Source organism: Artemia sp. Qi Xiang Cuo, chromosome 5, assembly GCF_049724085.1.
Source record: "Artemia sp. Qi Xiang Cuo chromosome 5, ASM4972408v1, whole genome shotgun sequence".
In the NCBI taxonomy this organism is placed as follows: domain Eukaryota; kingdom Metazoa; phylum Arthropoda; class Branchiopoda; order Anostraca; family Artemiidae; genus Artemia; species Artemia sp. Qi Xiang Cuo.
In genome coordinates, this window is record NC_142798.1 from 41,415,483 (window position 1) to 41,435,385 (window position 19,903).

Below are 19,903 nucleotides of genomic sequence, written 5' to 3' on the forward strand. Positions count from 1 at the left end.
TGGGGGCATATAAGGTTCTTATAGATAGAGTTGTCATAAAAACTTCAAAAGGGGCTCATTCAATTGGAAATTTAGAGGGCTAGTGCCCTTTTTAATAGTTGAAAGTGATTGGAGGGTAACTAAACCCCTCTCACGCCCACCATTCCCCCAAACATATCCAATCAAAATTTTCAGATAACCATTTTGTTCAACATTGCAGAAAGTTCGTGAAATCTGGTCTTTGAGGATGACAACCCCCCCCCCCCCCCAGCCCTCAGGGCAAGGGTTGTAAGTTACTTCCTGGGGGCATATAAGGTTTTTATTGAAAGCGTTGTCGTAGAAACTTCAAAAGGGCTCATTTGATTGGAAATTGAAAGGGCTAGTGCCTTTTTTAATAGTCGAAAGTGATAGTAGAGCGACTAACGCCCTTCTCACGCCCACCATTTTCCTAGACACATCCAATCAAAATTTTAGATAGTCATTTTTTTAACGTAGTTGAAAGTTCTGGAAATTAGTTCTTAGAGGATGACAACCACCCTCACACCCCTTCGGGTAAGGGTTATAATTTATGCCTGGAGGACATATAAGGTGTTTATAGAAAGTGTTGTCGTAGAAAGTCAAAAGGGGCTCATTCGATTGGAAATCGAAAGGCCTAGTGCCCTTTTTAATAGTCAAAAGTGATTGGAAACTTTGAAATTTTTATAACAAAGATGAATGTGGGTATAATGTATTATTTTGTTCTTGTTGTTTAGACCAAGGCACTTCGTATCAAAGAAGTTTTCGGTAGAAACATCGAAAAGGGTTTATTCAATTGAAAATAGGAAGGGTTGATACCCTTATTGATATTCGATAATGATTGGTGGACGACCAATCCCCCTCCCATGCCCACCCTTTCCTTTGACTGTATGTTTAAAAAATAAATATTGCCATAAGATTAAATCAAAAGTCACTGTGTTAATGCTAATTCTCAATAAGGCATATCAGCAGTATCCCAAGAACGACTGAGGTTATCATGTTCAAACTGTCGGGGCTACTTCTGATTTTAAATTTAACCGAATCAAAATAGCGTAACTCTGTCCAAGCTATAAGAGAAAGTAAACAGATTTTTTTGCGAATGGTATCAAGTTTTCTATTTCACGTCAACTAGAGGAGGTATGAAACTAAATTAAACACTACTATTTGTGTCCAGATTTTTAAAAGGGTGTATGTTGTTAAAAATTGCTGAAATTTTTTCTCCAGTATACAAATAGCAGGCCAAACTATAAATTCTGAAAAAAAAAACCAAAAGATTAAAAAAATTATTTAATTTTTCTCTGAAAAGACTATGTCAATATAAAACGAACAGAAATTAATAAAAAAAAACCTTTTCCACAAAATAAGTTTTTCAAAGAAAAGTAAAGAACTCCATTAAACAAAAAATGAGCAAAACTAAAATCAAATAATCTACCAAGCGTGAAACTACCACCAATCAGCATTGATAAATAAATGAAAGCCAAAACGAACAGAAATTACAATAAATAACCGAGTCAAACTCAAAACGAGCAGAAATTAACATAAGTTGGGCTCAAAACCCCCATGCCTTCCCAAGGCCAGAATATAATTTGCACTTTACTGAAAAAAATACAAATGAATGTGCATTGTCAGTTTAATATACATATACTGATATTTAGTAATCAAAATGTTAATATTACTTGATTTATGAAAGTTACAAAAGTAAAACATTTATATTTTTTTTGGATCCAGTCAGTAGCAAGCTGAATAATTTTATCCATAGTTTAGTCATGACACCATGTTTTTCTCATTGCCGAGGGATCGAGTTGGAATTTCAGGGAAAGTTCATTCTCCAGTGGGGAGAAGGAAACAAGAGTACTTAGAATTTTGTGAGAGGAGGAAGGGGATTTTTTTCTCTAGTCCTCACAAAAGAGTGTACTCAAAAGTGTTTGTCCACTTTTGCAATTATTTATTATGGTTAAACTGTGGTATTCCAATTTTCATGTCCTTTATCTTCCATTTTATTACTTATAAGTGCCCAAACAAAATTTTCATCTCTGATCAGTTTAAAAATTATATAAGCAAATCCCCCACACTAGAGGACCCTAATATACAAAACAAAATAGGATGGGGTCACAGCCCCCCAAAATAGGGCCCAAAAACAGACCCTCCCAATTTTTTTTTATTAATTTGAAACTCATATCTGCAAGTCCTTACGCCAAGGGGGTCCCAGCTTACGCACACACTCAAAATGCTTTTTCCAAGGGAGGGCCTGAAAAACATCCGTGAGTCTCAAGGACAAGGGAGCCATAGTGTACAAACATATTCCAAGGTTGGAGGCCACGAGCCCCATCGGAATGAATTCACTTGATAGTCGTAGACATTATTCGACATATCAATTTGGATTAAATCGTTTGAACTCTCCAACTCACCGTAGTTTATTACCCGACCTTGAGAGCCCCCCTACTGAAGGACCAGACACTAGACACCGACAAAATAAAACAAACTTGTCTACAATTAATGGCTTAAACAGTCTGAAGTACCAAGAGATATCGTACATAATTTGCCCCTTATTTTACTCAGAATTTTAATAATATCACCTTGGGAAGTATTTAATATTTAATGTTTGATGTAGTTTATCCAGGGATTTGCCTGTAAATGTTTTTGAACTTATTTTTATGTTGGGCATTATTCACTTTATTGTGTACATGACGCACCTTTTATAAGTATTTTATATCCATTTATATTCTTAATTTATGTAACCTGTATAACACATGGTCACTATTATAATCATGAACCATGTGGCCCGACTCTTGACATATATATATTCTATTTAAGACTCATTTTAATCTCTCCACCTTTAAGCAGTACTAGCTACTTAAATTTTTGATGTTGCTGTTTTTGTATTTTTTTTCTTGATCCTTGTTTTGCTTCGTCTTCTTTTTAAAAAAATTGACATGCTCATGTTAGCTTCAGCTATTGTAGTAATAAATATATTCTATTCTATTCCAATAGGGCCAAAAAAGGGGCCAAAGATAAAATTTTCCGGTCAACTTCAAACTTATATTTGCAAGTTCTTGGGTCATGTGGACAACAATAGTACAATACACATACAAATTTGAAAACATTTTTTTTGGTTCATCCGTTAATCGGCCAAAAATTTTTATCTGATTGGCCAGGACTTTATTTTCAATCAGCCCAGAACAAAAGAAGTTATTGGACCAACAACGGGGCCGTTAAAAGTTGACCGCAACGCAGAAAATAAATTTAAAACTAATTTAGCTGTATCTATTCGTGAGGCCCGTAAATGGCTGGACTTTCTTTCGTCTATGGCTTGAAAAACAATTTGCATGTATAAAGGGCCAGGTGGAACTTAATAAACACAAAACATTTTGAAATATGGATGTGTCGACTTGGGACACCTGAAACGGAGCCAAAGATTTGTATTTCTCCGATTGTCTTAAACTTACAAGTCATATAGACAGAACCAAGGGAAGTTTTCAACAAAATAGTTGGAAACTATTGGTTGTGTCGATTGACTAGAAACTTACTGGGCATGAAGACACGAACAAAGGCACTTACGGAGACCAGAAAAAGTGGAAGATAATTGTTTGTACGGATTTGTGACGTCTGATATAGGTCCAATGTGGGTTTGTATTCGATCGGCTTGCAACGTTCTGTGCATTTGAACTGCACAAAGAGTACTCAGTAGGAAAAATAATAAAAAATTGGATTGTATCGATTTGTAACGCCCAAAAAAAGGCTAGAAACTGATTTTCAACCATTGGCTTGAAACTTTTATGGTATGTAGACTGGACCTTCATGAGGACAAATAATTTTGGGGGAAAAGTTTATTTGTGTTGATTCTTAACGCAAAACAATCGATTCTTTTGCATTGCCACTTAATTTGGTACTTACACCACAGATTATCTATTAGGTATCACCAGATACCTCACTTCAACATTGTTGCAAACATCAAAAGCCGTCCGATCAGATGATTTGCCTTCCTAAAGACTGACGATAGCCAGTGACATTGCACGGGCGGAACGTTGTCCAATCCCAGCGCTGGCGGAGAGTTACTCAATCCAATGACATTGCGCAAAATTGCCCGGGCGGGCGAGTTTTGTTAGATAACCAATGTAACTAAGGATCACATCGGCCCAAGTATTTTGCTGGGAGTGAGTTATCTGTTTAAGCACTGTAATTGTGCTTACAGGGTATTCAAACAGGGGCAGATACGTCTAGAAAGGTCTAGAACTATACAATAACCTAGATAAACATTTATTTAAACACTCTAGCAGCTACAACAGAACATGAAAAGATTCATTAAATAAAACCATGGATTATGTTTATGTTCAAAGGCGTCAACAGGATGGAGTTCAGAATGAATTAAACACTATAGAAGGCCAAAAATTATGCAGATCTTCAATCCTTGAGATTGAAAATCCCTCTCCCCATCCAACCCAAACTTCATGGTAAAAAATACTACCAAAAATGATCGCGCAAAACAACCGCTTACCGAATGTTTTGACTGAATATTTAAATTCTAATTCAACATCTAAGTTATTAAGCAGAAAAGCTGAAATATTTTTGTAAATATCGATTAAGTCCTACATAAAACCATGTCAGTTAACAACGATCAGTAAATGATTAATAAAAACGTTTTCAAAGAAATGTTTTCAAGCCAAGATCAATACTAAAACCTAAAATAAGCAGAAATAGTCACACAAAAATTACTGTGATAGAAAATGAAAACTAAAATGAATAGAAATTACTATAAATGTTATCACTGATGTTATAACAAATACAAAACACCGTGTTAAAAATAATGTTCGGAATACTTTTCGTTTAGAAATATAAAAAAAAGTCCTAGAAAAACTAAGGGTGCCATGCCGAAGCACCAAAAATCTTATTCTCCGTAGCTACTATGTTTTCACTGTTAGTGAGTAATAGATTATGAGTACTTACGTAAGAGGTAGCACAGGAAGCAAAATAGCTTTTTCGTGAACGTGCCAGCCAAACAAAAACGAGGAAAGAGAGCAAGCAACAACACTTTCTAGGAAGACGTGACTATTACGCCGCCGTATAATGGCAAACAATATGGGCTACAAAAGATAAACAGTTATTTAGACTTTGTGGATACTATGTGCTTACGATGAAACAGACCCCCTACCACGCCCACACCCCCACCGTAATCTTGAGATATTAACTATAATTTCTTATATATTTTTTTTTGACAGTTTTTGCATTTTTCAAAAGTTGCACCCATAAAACTTTCGTCCCCTACCACTCCCTCCCCTCCAAAACTAATTTTTCTGTATAGCCTATGTCTATCTGCGCGACACATGAGTGACTCAGTTGAAACTCAATTAACTCTTAAAAAAAAACCTGTAAAATTATTGCTCCTTATGATAGAAGTATATCAATCATCTAGCACAAATGTATTTCCGGTGTAAGAGATCTTACATTCAAAAGTGTGCAAACTTGTTTTCGAATTTATTAAGTATTTAAGTAAGAAGAATATTTTGGGGTATTTAACACTCGATTTAGCCAATTTGGCAACCAGAAGTGAGCATTATTAAAGTAAGGAATGAGATTAAGGAATAAGGAATAAGGTGTAAGAGATTTTACATTCAAAGGTGTGCAAACTTGTTTTCGAATTTATTAAGTATTTAAGTAAGAAGAATATTTTGGGGTATTTAACACTCGATTTAGCCAATTTGGCAACCAGAAGTGAGCATTATTAAAGTAAGGAATGACCAAAACCTTTTTTGTCATATTTTGGGGATTCAGCAAATTCTTATGTTTTAGAAAGTTCCTAGAGCCAAGAGTTTTTTGGGAAACGTGAAGAGCCAAGAGTCTAATTTTTTAATGCCAGAATAGTAAATAATAAATGCCATCAGTCAGTTTAATTTTTTAGAAACCTGTGGGTGATGCTTCTCATTTAAAACCCCTGGAGTAGGACTATATGTAATTCTTATGAAATGGAGTAAAGCCACGAACAAAACAAGAAAACCAACTCATTTAAATTCGCGATGCAACGAGGTAAAAAAAAATGATGCATACCGGCTCTTTCATTATCAATAAAAGAAAATCACGAGGTGAGTGCGGTCGAAACTAAAAAATAATTCGATTTTCAAAATTGACATCCTTTATATAATGTGTAAATTAGGCCGTCAGTAGACCGTCAGTGTTGAGCGAAACTATGTCCACTTTCTAAAAATTTCAGGCTTAAAGTTATGCTGATAGAAGGTCAATGTACTAGCAACTATGTCGACCCATTTAGCCTACATGAGGTATATTTAAATCTGTTGTCCGGCATCTTTTGTCTATCTAACATTTAAATTATCGGTTGATCTACGCACTATTCCAACATGTCAATAGTATCTACTTTTCCCACTGCCATCAATATCAGAAAATTAAGGTTTTAGACAAAAATAATTTTAGCAATGGATTAAAGTCCCAAACTACATTCTCCTTATCAGAAAATGATCACTTTCTTTCATCAAATAATCTCAATGTGTTCCTTAAGCTGTTTCGCACTACCTTACTATTTCTATTATGTAGCTTATTATCATTTTTGAATTTTATAATTGTTCTCAAAATTATGCATTCTTTTGTAAATAGCCATTCTATATCAAAACCGTCAAAAGTGCACCATTCTCATACAGACAGGCTTCATTTTCTTTATCAAACTATTCCTTATAGTACACGCAAATCATTAGCATACTGTATTAGAGTGATGGATTCGAGGACAAAATAAAAACAACAGTTTGATGACTTGAATCCTTACCACCATCGAAAGAATTGTTAGGACAAATGTAGTCTTTGGTGTTATGCTCGGTAGTAACGCATGTTCAAACTGCTGAACTAGACCACCCGTCATGGACGCTTTCGTTACGTTAAGTTTTGGAGGAATGAGCGTATCCTCATCTGAAAATAAAATAATGTAATAAATATATATATATATATATATATATATATATATATATATATATATATATATATATATATATATATATATATATATATATATATATATATATATATATATACATATATATATATATATATATATATATATATATATATATATATATATATATATATATATATATATATATATATATATATATATATATATATATATATATATATATATATATATATATATATATATATATATATATATATATATATATATATACTTTCTTTATAAACGAGCAATAATTGTATATGTATGTATTTATTTATGAACTTTTTTTTTATCGAAAACGGCTCTATATCTTTTCGGGAAAATACGTATCTTGGGATTTTCTCGCATAAAAAAAACAAAACGATCTAGATAGGTCAAAACTCTGAATAAATTCATTAAGAGTCTTAATTTTGGTGTTATGCTCGGTAGTAACGTATGTTCAAACTGCTGAACTAGACCATCCGTCATGGATGCTTTCCTTAGGCTTAGTTTTGGGGGAATAAGCGTATCACTCATCTGAAAATAAAACAATGTAATATATATATATATATATATATATATATATATATATATATATATATATATATATATATATATATATATATATATATATATATATATATATATATATATATATATATATATATATATATATATATATACACTATCTTTATAAACGAGCAATAACTGTATATGTATGTATTTTTTCTCGAAAATGGCTCCATATTTTTTCGGGAAAATTGGTATCTTCAGATATTCTCGCATTAAAAAACGATCGAGATAGGTCAGAAGTCTGAGGAAATTCGTTAAGAGCCTTAAGTTTTGTTTTTGAAAAATATGTCATGTACTATGTTAGTACATCATACAAGCATTTCTTATGACATCATATAAGCATTTTCTTATATGATGTCTGCATAGCATAAATAAGATTATTGAGTTTCCAATATTATCTTTATAAACGAGTGCTATCTTTATGTCTTTTTCAGAAATGAAAAAAAATTGAAATAATTTAGAAATTCAGTTCAGAATTGCTAAAGCTATTATGCAAACTGCAAAAATATTTACGATACCTGAGCAATAAATTTAACGTTTTAATTCAAACTAGACAAATACTTGAAAATTTTAAAATTTTTAGATAAAATCCACTCGCTAAGTGATTAAGCTTAAAGTCTTGAACGCAACCAGTTTTATAATGTCAGTAGGAAGGCCCAAAAAACGAAAATTTGCAATTATTACAAATGATTCTCTATTTTGACAAAGGATTACAACAATTCAAAAACCTTATAAAAGAAAACCAAGCTTAGTAGATATCAGTATATTCCAAGGTACCATTTTGCTGGCGCCCCCGTACCAAACAGTTTTTTCTGGTAGGTAAACAGGTCATTACACTCGGTCATTACATACTTTGTCAAGAGGATTTACGCAATTTCAAAGAGGAACGAGTACGCAATACCGGGTCCTAGCGTGATTGATTTTTTGGACAATTGCCTTTAGTCAAGACTAGTTTTTTGGGAATGTGTCGTTACTAAAGCTAACTCTCATTGGAAAAAGGGGTAAAAAGCTTTTTGTTTTTGATAAGAATTGCACTATGAATGTATCGTTTGACGTGGGCATTTCTTATGAGCCAATCAGAGGTTGTTCAATATATGATAACTTGATTTGTGGTTGGGATTTGAATAAAAGAAATAGTTATGTTATTTGCTTGCATGTATAGGAATTCCCAAGTTATTTCCTTGTGTGTATAGGAATTCTCATGTTATTTGCTTGCTTGTATAGGAAATCCCATGTTATTTGCTTTCATTTATATGAATTCCCAAGTTATTTTGCTTGCTTGTATAGGAATTCCAATGTTATTTGATTGCATTTATAGGAATTCCATTGTTATTTGCTTGCTTGTATAGGAATACCCATGTTATTTGCTTGCTTGTATAGGAATTCCCATGTTATTTGCTTGCTTGTCTAGATATTCACTGGTTATTTGCTTGCATGTATAGGAATTCCCATGTTATTTGCTTGCGTGTATAGGAATTCCCATGTTATTTGCTTGCATGTATAGGAATTCCCAGGTTATTTGCTTGCTTGTATAGTAATTAACATGTTATTTGCTTGCTTGAATAGGAAGTCCAAGGTTATTTTATTGCTTGTATAGAAATTCCCTTGTTATTTGCTTGCATGTATAGGAATTCCCAAGTTATTTGCTTGCGTGTATAGGAATTCCCATGTTATTGGCTTGAGTGTATAGGAATTCCCATGTTATTTGCTTGCCTGTATAGGAACCCCCATGTTATTTGCTTGCATGTATAGGAATTCCCACGTTTTTTTGCTTGCTTGTATAGGAATTCCTGTGTTATTTGCTTGCATGTATAGGAATTCCCATGTTATTTGCTTGCATGTCTAGGAATTCCCATGATATTTTAAGAGCTTATGCCCCCCCCCATGCAATTATAAGAGTTTTTTTTACCTTCCTATGCTATTCCAGGAGCTTATGTTCCTTCCTATGCTATTATAAGGGGCTTTTCCGTGGGGTTTTTCTTTACTTGGTACCCATTAAAAAAAAAAATTTTGTGTTAAATAAGTAGTTCTTGTATCTTTTAAAAGAACTTTACGGGGTTTGAGACACTCTGTTGCCTGATTCCGTTTGATTTTTCTTTACTTAGTGCTCATTAAAAACGAAATTTTTGTGTTTAATAAGTAGTTCTTGTATCTTTTAAAAGAGCTTTACGGGGTTTGAGAGACTCGGTTGTCTGATTCCGTGTGATTTTTCTTTACTTGGTGCCCATTAAAAAAGTTTCTAGAGAAAACCCCGTGTGGATGAGTTGAAATAAAAAATTTTAACAAGAAATGGCTGAAAAGTGTTTTGGGGGAGATGAGTTGATTGGCAGAAGGATGTATTAGCGAATTTAAAGTGGAGGGCGAGTTGCTAGCGAAAAATCTAAGCTAATAGGGGTTTTGACCGTAAACTCTAGTTTTTTGACAGACAATTATGGAAAATACAATTCGTTGGTTCATAGGTGAAACTTAAGTCCAGGTATGGATCGAAAAATAAACTATTTCTGTAGAATCTGAGCTAATAAGGGTTTTTTTTACCATAAACTCTAGTTTCCTGTAAGAAAATTATGCAAAATACAATTCTCTCGTTCAAATGTGAAACTTAGGTCCATTCTCTGGTTCAAATGTGGAAAAACCCGTGTGAATGAGTTAAAATAGAAATTTTTTAACAAGAAATGACTGAAAAGTGTTTTGGAGGAGATGGGTTAATTGGCAAAAGGATGTATTAGCGTAGTTATAGTGGAGGCCGAGTTGCGAGCGAAAAACCCGTGTGGATAAGTTGAAATAAAAATTTTTAACAAGAAATGTCTGAAAAGTGTTTTGGGGGAGATGGGTTTATTGTCAGAAGGATGTATTAGCGAATTTATAGTGGAGGGCAAGTTGCTAGTGAAAAATATAAGCTAATAAGGTTTTTTGACCGTAAACTCTAGTTTTTTGTAAGAAAATTATGGAAAATACTATTTGTTGGTTCATAGGTGAAACTTAAGTCCAGGTATGGATTGAAAAATAAACTATTTCTGTATAATCTGAGATAATAAGGGTTTTTGACCATAAACTCTAGTTTCCTGTAAGAAAATTATGGAAAATACAATTCTCTCGTTCAAAAGTGAAACTTAGGTCAATTTTCTGATTCAAATGTGAAACTTAAGTCCAGTTTCGGATACTCATAATAATGAGGACTGATGGTTCTAATTCAATATTTTTTTTTTCATAAAAGCAAACTATTTTTTTTTAAACTTCGAAATTATTCAACTTTTTTTTTGTACGTATCTTAAAATGACAAAATATGCTTACGGCTCTAACAATTGTACTCTGTGATTGGTCAGAGACACAATGTGGCTTTCCCACAGATATTCTATGTCCGGATATTGACACTACCTAGTCTATTGCATGTATTAAATCAGTATTTTTTACACAGTAGTACGATAAACACATAAGCCATATCTTTTAAAAAAGTGAAGATGGAGCATTTTAATAAAGTGTGTTCACATGTCAATGTTATTGTAGCATAGAATGCTGACAAGGAGACGTATTTAAACTATGAAACAAGTAAAAATGGTAGCACTATTGGAAATATATGTGTGCATTGTCATGACAGTAAGGAATTTAATTTCTTTGGAGTATCAAAAAAATTCAACTGTTTTTATGGTGGATATGCAAGAGTGAGATATCCAGAGATGATAACACTCAAAGAAAATGCCAAAATAAAAATAATAGTTGATGAAGAGGGACATCTTCTTGCCAGTGCTTGTGGTAACATGCTACCTATTGTTACACCCCATAGTCAACTTTTGGGTATTAGCATTCAACGGAAGATCAAAAGAAGACATGCATACTCTTCTACTAATATCATAAACCATATCTTGTCGACGTTCCGAAACTGTTACCTTTTTAAAAATAATGTTGTAATAGACAGTGAAATTTCCGTGAAAATAAAAAGGGCATTGGCATAAAATATCACTAAGGAATATAAATATTAATCGATGAAAAAAAAAGTGACTTCAAACTTCACTACCATTAATCAAAAAATTATTTATACAAAAAAGATCAAAGATGAAGTGCATATTGAACATTTGGATGACCCCCCCATTAGAAAAGTGTTCACATGCTAGTGTTATTGTAGCATTGAATGCTGACAAGGAGAAGTATTTGAACTATGAAACAAGTACAAGTGATAGCACTATCGGAAACGTATGCGTGCGTTGTCATGACACTATGGAATTAAATTTCTTCGGAGTACCAAAAAAATTCGATTATACAAATGGTGGATATGGGAAAGTATCATTTCCAGAGATGTTAGTACTCAAAGAGAATGCCAACATAAAAATAATAGTTGATGAAGAGGGGTATCTTCATGCTAGTGCTATAGGTAACATGCTACCTATTGATAGAACCTTTCGTCGGCTTTTAGGTATTAGCATTCAAATGAAAGCAAAGAGGAAAAAGAAAGGCCTACTCTGCTACTAATATCATAAACCATATCTTGTCTACGTGCCTAAACTGTTACCTGTGTAAAAATAATGTGATAATAGACAGTGAAATTGCCAGAAAAATAAAATGGATTTTGTCAGAAAATATCACAATGGAATATAAAGATGAAACGATGAAAAACATAGCACCAGCACACATTACTGTCTTTGATCAAACAGTCAATGAATCAAATAATACCAAAGACGAAAAGTATAATGAACCTGTTCATGAGACACCAGTAAAAATTGTGTATGATTCAAAATGGAATAATGATTATTCCACTGATTACGAACTAAGAGAGGACAATAACTACGATATCAAGACAGAACATGGGGAACCATTTTATGGAACAGGTTCAAAATGTTCAAATTTAATCATTGATATTAATAATGTATCATAATATATTTTTGTATTAATATTATACATAAAACTATTTCATTAAAAACTTACATTGTTATGTCTTAATTATTTTTTAGAGTAAGCTAGCACATCAAGCGTTTAGAATGTCTATTAAAACATCGACGATGTAAGAAAAGGAATTTGCTTACATCTATTGTCAAACACCTGGGGCAACATTGTCGAAATCTAGGTATCAGAATGAAGAATTGTAGGTAAGTAAGTAAGCAAGTAAGTAGGTACGTAAGCAGGTAAGTAAGTAAGTAAGCAAGTAACAAACTCTTTCTTGTATTCACCTCCTGGATACACAATGCAGAAATTTCATTTAAGAAATTATGAAAAAATTGTAAGCAAGTAACAAAAAATTGTAAGCAAGTAACAAACCCTTTCCTGAAGTCACCTCTCGGATCAAACTCTTTATTGATTTCACCTCTTGAATATACAGTACAGATACTTCATTCAAGAAATTATGAAAAAAATCGCAAGTAAGTAACTTTTTTCTCTTTATCACAAACAATTTTCACTTAGCTCCATGATGTAGAAATTTAATTCAAGAAATTATGAAAAAATTCTCAGTAAGTAACAATTTCTTTCTTGAAGTCAACTCTTAGATACACAATACGGAAATTTCATTCAAGAAATTATGAAAGTATTTGTAGGTAAGTAACAATCTCTTTATTGATTTCACCTCTTGAATATACAGTACAGATACTTCATTCAAGAAACGTGATTAAACATTTTTTGAAACTACATACTATTTGCATGCCTTTCCTTGGCACCTTTCCAAATGAGCGGGGACTCCCCACTGCTTCCTACACATTGCAAAAAGTGAGCAGTACGAAAACTCCACGTTTTCAACCAGACTGGTTTTTTGGTTTTTTAGACAGCACGAAAGACATACAAAGTCGACAGTGCTTTATTTCATTTTTAAAAATTCAAGAAATTATGAAAAAATTATCAGCAAGTAACATTTTATTTATTGAAGTCAACTCATGTGTAAAAATTATGAAAAAATTCTCAGTAAGTAACAATTTATTTCTTGAAGTCAACTCTTGGATACACAATACGGGAATTTCATTCAAGAAATTATGAAAAAAATGTAACTAAGTAGTAAATTCTTTCTTGAATTCACTTGTTTAATAAACAAAAAGACATTTCATTCAATAAATTATGACAAAATTCTACGTAAGTAACAAACTCTTTATTGTTTTCACGAGTTAGATTTACGATTTAGAAATTGAATTCAAGAAATTATGAAAAAATTTTAACTACGTAGTAAATTCTTTCTTGAATTCACCTGTTGTATAAACAAAAAGACATTTCATTCAAGAAATTACGACAAAATTCTAAGTAAGTAACAAACTCTTTATTGTTTTCACGAGTTAGATAAACGATGTAGAAATTAATTTCAAGAAATTATGAAAAAATTCTCAGTAAGTAACCATTTCTTTCTTGAAGTCAACTCTTGGATACACAGTACGGAAATTTCATTCAAGAAATTATGAAAATATTTGTAAGTAAGTAACAAACTCTTTATTGATTCCACCTCTTGGATATACAGTACAGATACTTCATTCAAGAAATTATGAAAAAAATCGCAAGTAAGTAAGTAACATTTTTTTTCTCTGTCAACTCTTAGATACACAATACGGAAATTAAATTCAAGAAATTATGAAAGTATTTGTAAGTAAGTAACAGTCTCTTTATTGACTTCTTCTCTTGAATATACAGTACAGATACTTCATTCAAGAAACGTGATTAAAAACGTTTTGAAACTACACACTATTTGAATGACTGTGCTTGGCACCTTTCAATAAGATTGGGGATTCCCCACTGGTTCCTACACATTGCAAAAAGTGAGCAGTACGAAAGCCCCACGTTTTCAACCGCACTGTTTTTTCAGACAACACAGCCACAGAGATTACACACACACTAAGGAAATTTTATTCAAGTAATTATAAAAAAAATATTTGTAAGTAAGTAACAATCTCTTTATTGATTTCACCTCTTGAATATACAGTACAGATACTTCATTCAAGAAAACGTGATTAAACACGTTTTGAAACTACATGCTATTTGTATGCCTTTCCTTGGCACCTTTCCAAACGAGCAGGGATTCCCCACTGGTTCCTACACATTGCAAAAAGTGAGCAGTACGAAAACTCCACGTTTTCAACCAGACTGGTTTTTGAGGGACCAATCAGGAGAGATATGCAACGTCGTCATAGCTTTATTTCATTTTTTGTAGGTTCATTTCGACGAGGTTCCGGGCGCGCACGTACCCCCGTCTAAATGAACCTTAAAAAAATGAAATAAAGCTATGTCGACTTTGCATGTCTCTCCTGATTGGTCCCTAAAAAACCAGTCTGGTTGAAAACGTGGAGTTTTCGTACTGCTCACTTCTTGCAATGTGTAGGAACCAGTGGGGAATCCCCGCTCGTGTGGAAAGGTGCCAAGGAAAGGCAAACAAATAGCATGTAGTTTCAAAACGTGTTTAATCACGTTTTCTTGAATGAAGTATATGTACTGTATATTCTAGAGGTGAAATCAATAAAGAGCTTGTTACTTACTTACAAATATTTTTTTATAATTTCTTTAATTAAATTTCCTTATTGTGTGTGTCATCTCTGTGGGTGTGTTGTCTAAAAAACCAGTCTGGTTGAAAACGTGGAGTTTTCGTACTGCTCACTTTTTGCAATGTGTAGGAAGCAGTGGGGAATCCCGCTCGTTTGGAAATGTGCCAAGGAGAGGTATTCAAATAGCATGTAGTTTCAAAACGTGTTTAATCACGTTTCTTGAATGAAGTATCTGTACTGTATATTCAGGAGAAGAAATCAATAAAGAGACTGTTACTTACATACAAATACTTTCATAATTTCTTGAATTTAATTTCCGTATTATGTATCTAAGAGTTGACAGAGAAAAAAAATGTTACTTACTTACTTGCGATTTTTTTCATAATTTCTTGAATGAAGTATCTGTACTGTATATCCAAGAGGTGGAATCAATAAAGAGTTTGTTACTTACTTACAAATATTTTCATAATTTCTTGAATGAAATTTCTGTACTGTGTATCCAAGAGTTGACTTCAAGAAAGAAATGGTTACTTACTGAGATTTTTTTCATAATTTCTTGAAATTAATTTCAACATCGTTTATATAACTCGTGAAAACAAAAGAGTTTGTTACTTACTTAGAATTGTGTCGTAATTTCTTGAACGAAATGTCTTTTTGTTTATCCAACATGTGAATTCAAGAAATAATTTGCTACTTATTTACGATTTTTTCATAATTTCTTGAATTTAATTTCTACATCATATATCTAACTCATGAAAACAATAAAGAGTTTGTTACTTAATTAGAATTTTGTCATAATTTCTTGAATGAAATGTCTTTTTGTTTATTCAACAAGTGAATTCAAGAAAGAATTTGCTACTTAGATTACAATTTTTTCATAATTTCTTGAATGAAATTCCCGTATTGTGTATCAAGAGTTGACTTCAAGAAAGAAATTGTTACTTACTGAGAATTTTTCAAAATTTATAAACATTATTTTAATTAAATAAATAATTTTTTACTTTATTATAATTTTTTCATAATTTATTTAATTTTAAAAAATTAAATAAAGCTATGTCGACTTTGCATGTCTCTCGTGTTGTCTAAAAAACCAAAAAACCAGTCTGGTTGAAAACGTGGAGTTTTCGTACTGCTCACTTTTGCAATGTGTAGGAAGCAGTGGGAATCCCCGCTCATTTGGAAAGGTGCCAAGGAAAGGCATGCAAATAGCATGTAGTTTCAAAAAACGTGTTTAATCACGTTTCTTGAATGAAGTATCTGCACTGTATATTCAAGAGGTGAAATCAATAAAGAGATTGTTACTTACCTACAAATAATTTCATAATTTCTAGACTGAAATTTCCGTATTGTGTATCTAAGAGTTGACTTCAAGAAAGAAATTGTTACTTACTGAGAATTTTTTCATAATTTCTTGAATTAAATTTCTACATCATGGAGCTAAGTGAAAATTGTTTGTGATAAAGAGAAAAAAAGTAACTTACTTGCGATTTTTTTCATAATTTCTTTAATGAAGTATCTGTACTGTATATCCAAGAGGTGGAATCAATAAAGAGTTTGATCCGAGAGGTGACTTCAGGAAAGGGTTTGTTACTTGCTTACAATTTTTGTTACTTGCTTACAATTTTTTCATAATTTCTTAAATGAAATTTCTGCATTGTGTATCCATGAGGTGAATTCAAAAAAGAGTTTGTTACTTACTTACTTACTTACTTCACTTACTTACTTAATTGCTTACTTACTTACCTATAATTTCTAATTTTGATAATTAGATTTGGACAATGTTATCTAATTTGTTTGACAATAGATGTATGCAAGTTCCTTTTTTTATATTGTCAATGTTTTTAATAGATATTATAAAAGCATTACTGGATAGCTTAATCTAAAAAATAATGAACACATAACAATGTAATGTTTTTAATGAAATAGTGTTATGTAGAATATTAATACAAAAATATATTATGATACATTATTAATATCAATGATTAACTTTGAACATTTTGAACCTGTTCCATAAAATGGTTCACCATGTTCTCTCTTGATATTGTAGTTATTGTCTTCTCTTAGTTCGTAATCAGTGGAATAATCATTATTCCATTTTGAATCATACACAGTCTTTACTGGTGTCTCATGAACAGGTTCAATATGCTTTTCGTCTTTGCTATTATTTGATTCATTGACTGTTTGATCAATGCCAGTAACGTTTGCTGGTGCTTTGTTTTTTATCGTTTCATCTTTATATTCCATAGTGATATTTTCTGACAATACCCATTTTATTTTTCTGGCAATTTCACTGTCTATTATCACATTATTTTTACACTGGTAACAGTTTAGGCACGTAGACAAGATATGGTTTATGATATTAGTAGCAGAGTAGGCCTTTCTTTTTCCTCATTGCTTTCATTTGAATGCTAATACCTAAAAGCCGACGAAAGTTTCTATCAATAGGTAGTATGTTACCTATAGAACTAGCATGAAGATACCCCTCTTCATCAACTATTATTTTTATGTTGGCATTCTCTTTGAGTACTAACATCTCTGGAAATGATACTTTCCCATATCCACCATTTGTATAATTGAATTTTTTGGTACTCCAAAGAAATTTAATTCCATAGTGTCATGACAACGCACGCATACGTTTCCGATAGTGCTACCACTTGTACTTGTTTCATAGTTCAAATACTTCTCCTTGTCAGCATTCAATGCTACAATAACACTAGCATGTGAAAACATTTCTAATGGGGGTCATCCACATTTTCAATATGCACTTCATCTTTGCTATTATTTGTTTCATTAATTGTTTGATTAATGGTAGTGAAGTTTGCTGTTACTTGTTTTTCATCGATTCATCTTTATATTCCTTAGTGATATTTTCTACCAATGCCCTTTTTATTTTTCCGGCAATTTCACCGTCTATTACAACATTATTTTTACAAAGGTAACAGTTTCGACACGTCGACAAGATATGGTTTATGATATTAGTAGAAGAGTATGCATGTCTTCTTTTGATCTTCCGTTGAATGCTAATACTCAAAAGTTGACGATGGGGTGTAACAATAGGTAGCATGTTACCACAAGCACTGGCAAGAAGATGTCCTTCTTCATCAACTATTATTTTTATGTTGGCATTTTCTTTGAGTGCTATCATCTCTGGATATCTCACTCTTGCATATCCACCATAAAAGAGTTGAATTTTTTGGTACTCCAAAGAAATTAAATTCCTTACTGTCATGACAATGCACACATAGATTTCCAATAGTGCTACCATTTTTACTTGTTTCATAGTTTAAATACTTCTCCTTGTCAGCATTCAATGCTACAATAACATTGACATGTGAACACACTTTATTAAAATGCTCCATCTTCACTTTTTAAAAGATATGACTTATGTGTTTATCGTTCTACTGCGTAAAAATACTGATTTAATACATGCAATAGACTAGGTAGTGTCGATATCCGGACATAGAATGCCAGTGGGAAAGCCAAATTGTGTCTCTGACCAATCACAGAGTACAATTGTTAGAGCCGTAAGCATATTTTGTCATTGTAAGATACGTAAAAAAAAAAGTTGAATAATTTCGAATTTTAAAAAAATAGTTTGTTTTTATGAAAAAAAAATATTGAATTAGAACCATCAGTCCTCATTATTATGAGTATCCGAAACTGGACTTAAGTTTCACATTTGAACCAGAGAATTGACCTAAGTTTCACATTTGAACGAGAGAATTGTATTTTCCATAATTTTCTTACAGGAAACTAGAGTTTATGGTCAAAAACCCTTATTAGCTCAGATTTTACAGAAATAGTTTATTTTTAAATCCATACCTTGACTTAAGTTTCACCTATGAACCAACAAATTGTATTTTACATAATTTTCTTACAAAAAACTAGAGTTTACGGTCAAAAACCCTTATTAGCTTAGATTTTTCACTAGCAACTTCCCATCCACTACAACTTCGCTCATACATCCTTATGCCAATCAATCCATCTCCCCCAAAACACTTTTCAGACATTTATTGTTAAAAATTTTTATTTCAATTCATACAAACGGGTTTTTCTCTAGCAACTCGGCCTCCACTATAACTACGCTAATACATCCTTCTGCCAATTAACCCATCTCCTCCAAAACCCTTTACAGTCATTTCTTGTTAAAAAATTTCTATTGTAACTCATTCACATGGGTTTTTCCACAATTGAAGCAGAGAATGGACATAAGTGTCGTATTTGAAAGAGAAAATTGTATTTTGCATAATTTTCTTGCGGTAAATTAGAGTTTATGGTCAAAAACCCTTATTAGCTCAGATTCTACAGAAAAAGTTTATTTTTTGATCCATACCTGGACTTAAGTTTCACCTATGAACCAACAAATTGTACTTTCCATAATTTTATTACAAAAAACTAGAGTTTACGGTCAAAAAAACCCCTATTAGCTTAGATTTTTTCGCTAGCAACTCGCCCTCCACTTTAAATTCGCTAATACATCCTTCTGCCAATCGACTCATCTCCCCCAAAACACTTTTCAGCCATTTCTTGTTAAAATTTTTTATTTCAACTCATCCACCCGGGGTTTTCGCTAGCAACTTTTTTAATGGGCACCAATTAAAGAAAAATCACACGGAATCAGACAACCGAGTCTCTCAAAACCTGTAAAGCTCTTTTAAAAGATACAATAACTACTTATTTAACACAAAAATTTAGTTTTTAATGAGCACTAAGTAAAGAAAAATCAAACGGAATCAGGCAAAAGAGTGTCTCAAACCCCTTAAAGCTTTTTTAAAAGATATAAGAACTACTTATTTAACACAAAAATTTTGTTTTTAATGGGTACCAAGTAAAGAAAAACCACACGGAAAAGCCCCTTATAATAGCATAGGAAGGAACATAAGCTCCTGGAATAGCATAGGAAGGGGACAAAAACTCTTATAATAGCATGGGAGGGGACATAAGCCCTTAAAATAGCATGGGAATT

The 19,903-nt window shown here is 32.3% G+C and overlaps 1 protein-coding gene across 1 annotated transcript in view; it reads right to left on the minus strand.

Moving 5' to 3' along the window:
* Positions 1–19,903, minus strand: part of xit (ALG6/ALG8 family glucosyltransferase xit) — a 170,481-nt gene that overhangs the window by 6,848 nt on the left and 143,730 nt on the right. Inside the window, exons 7-8 of the mRNA XM_089088859.1 lie at positions 6,764–6,903; positions 4,939–5,075 (exon numbers count right to left, since the gene is read on the minus strand). Coding sequence (XP_088944985.1) covers positions 4,939–5,075; positions 6,764–6,903 — 277 coding nt within the window. The remainder of the gene's footprint in view (positions 1–4,938; positions 5,076–6,763; positions 6,904–19,903) is intronic.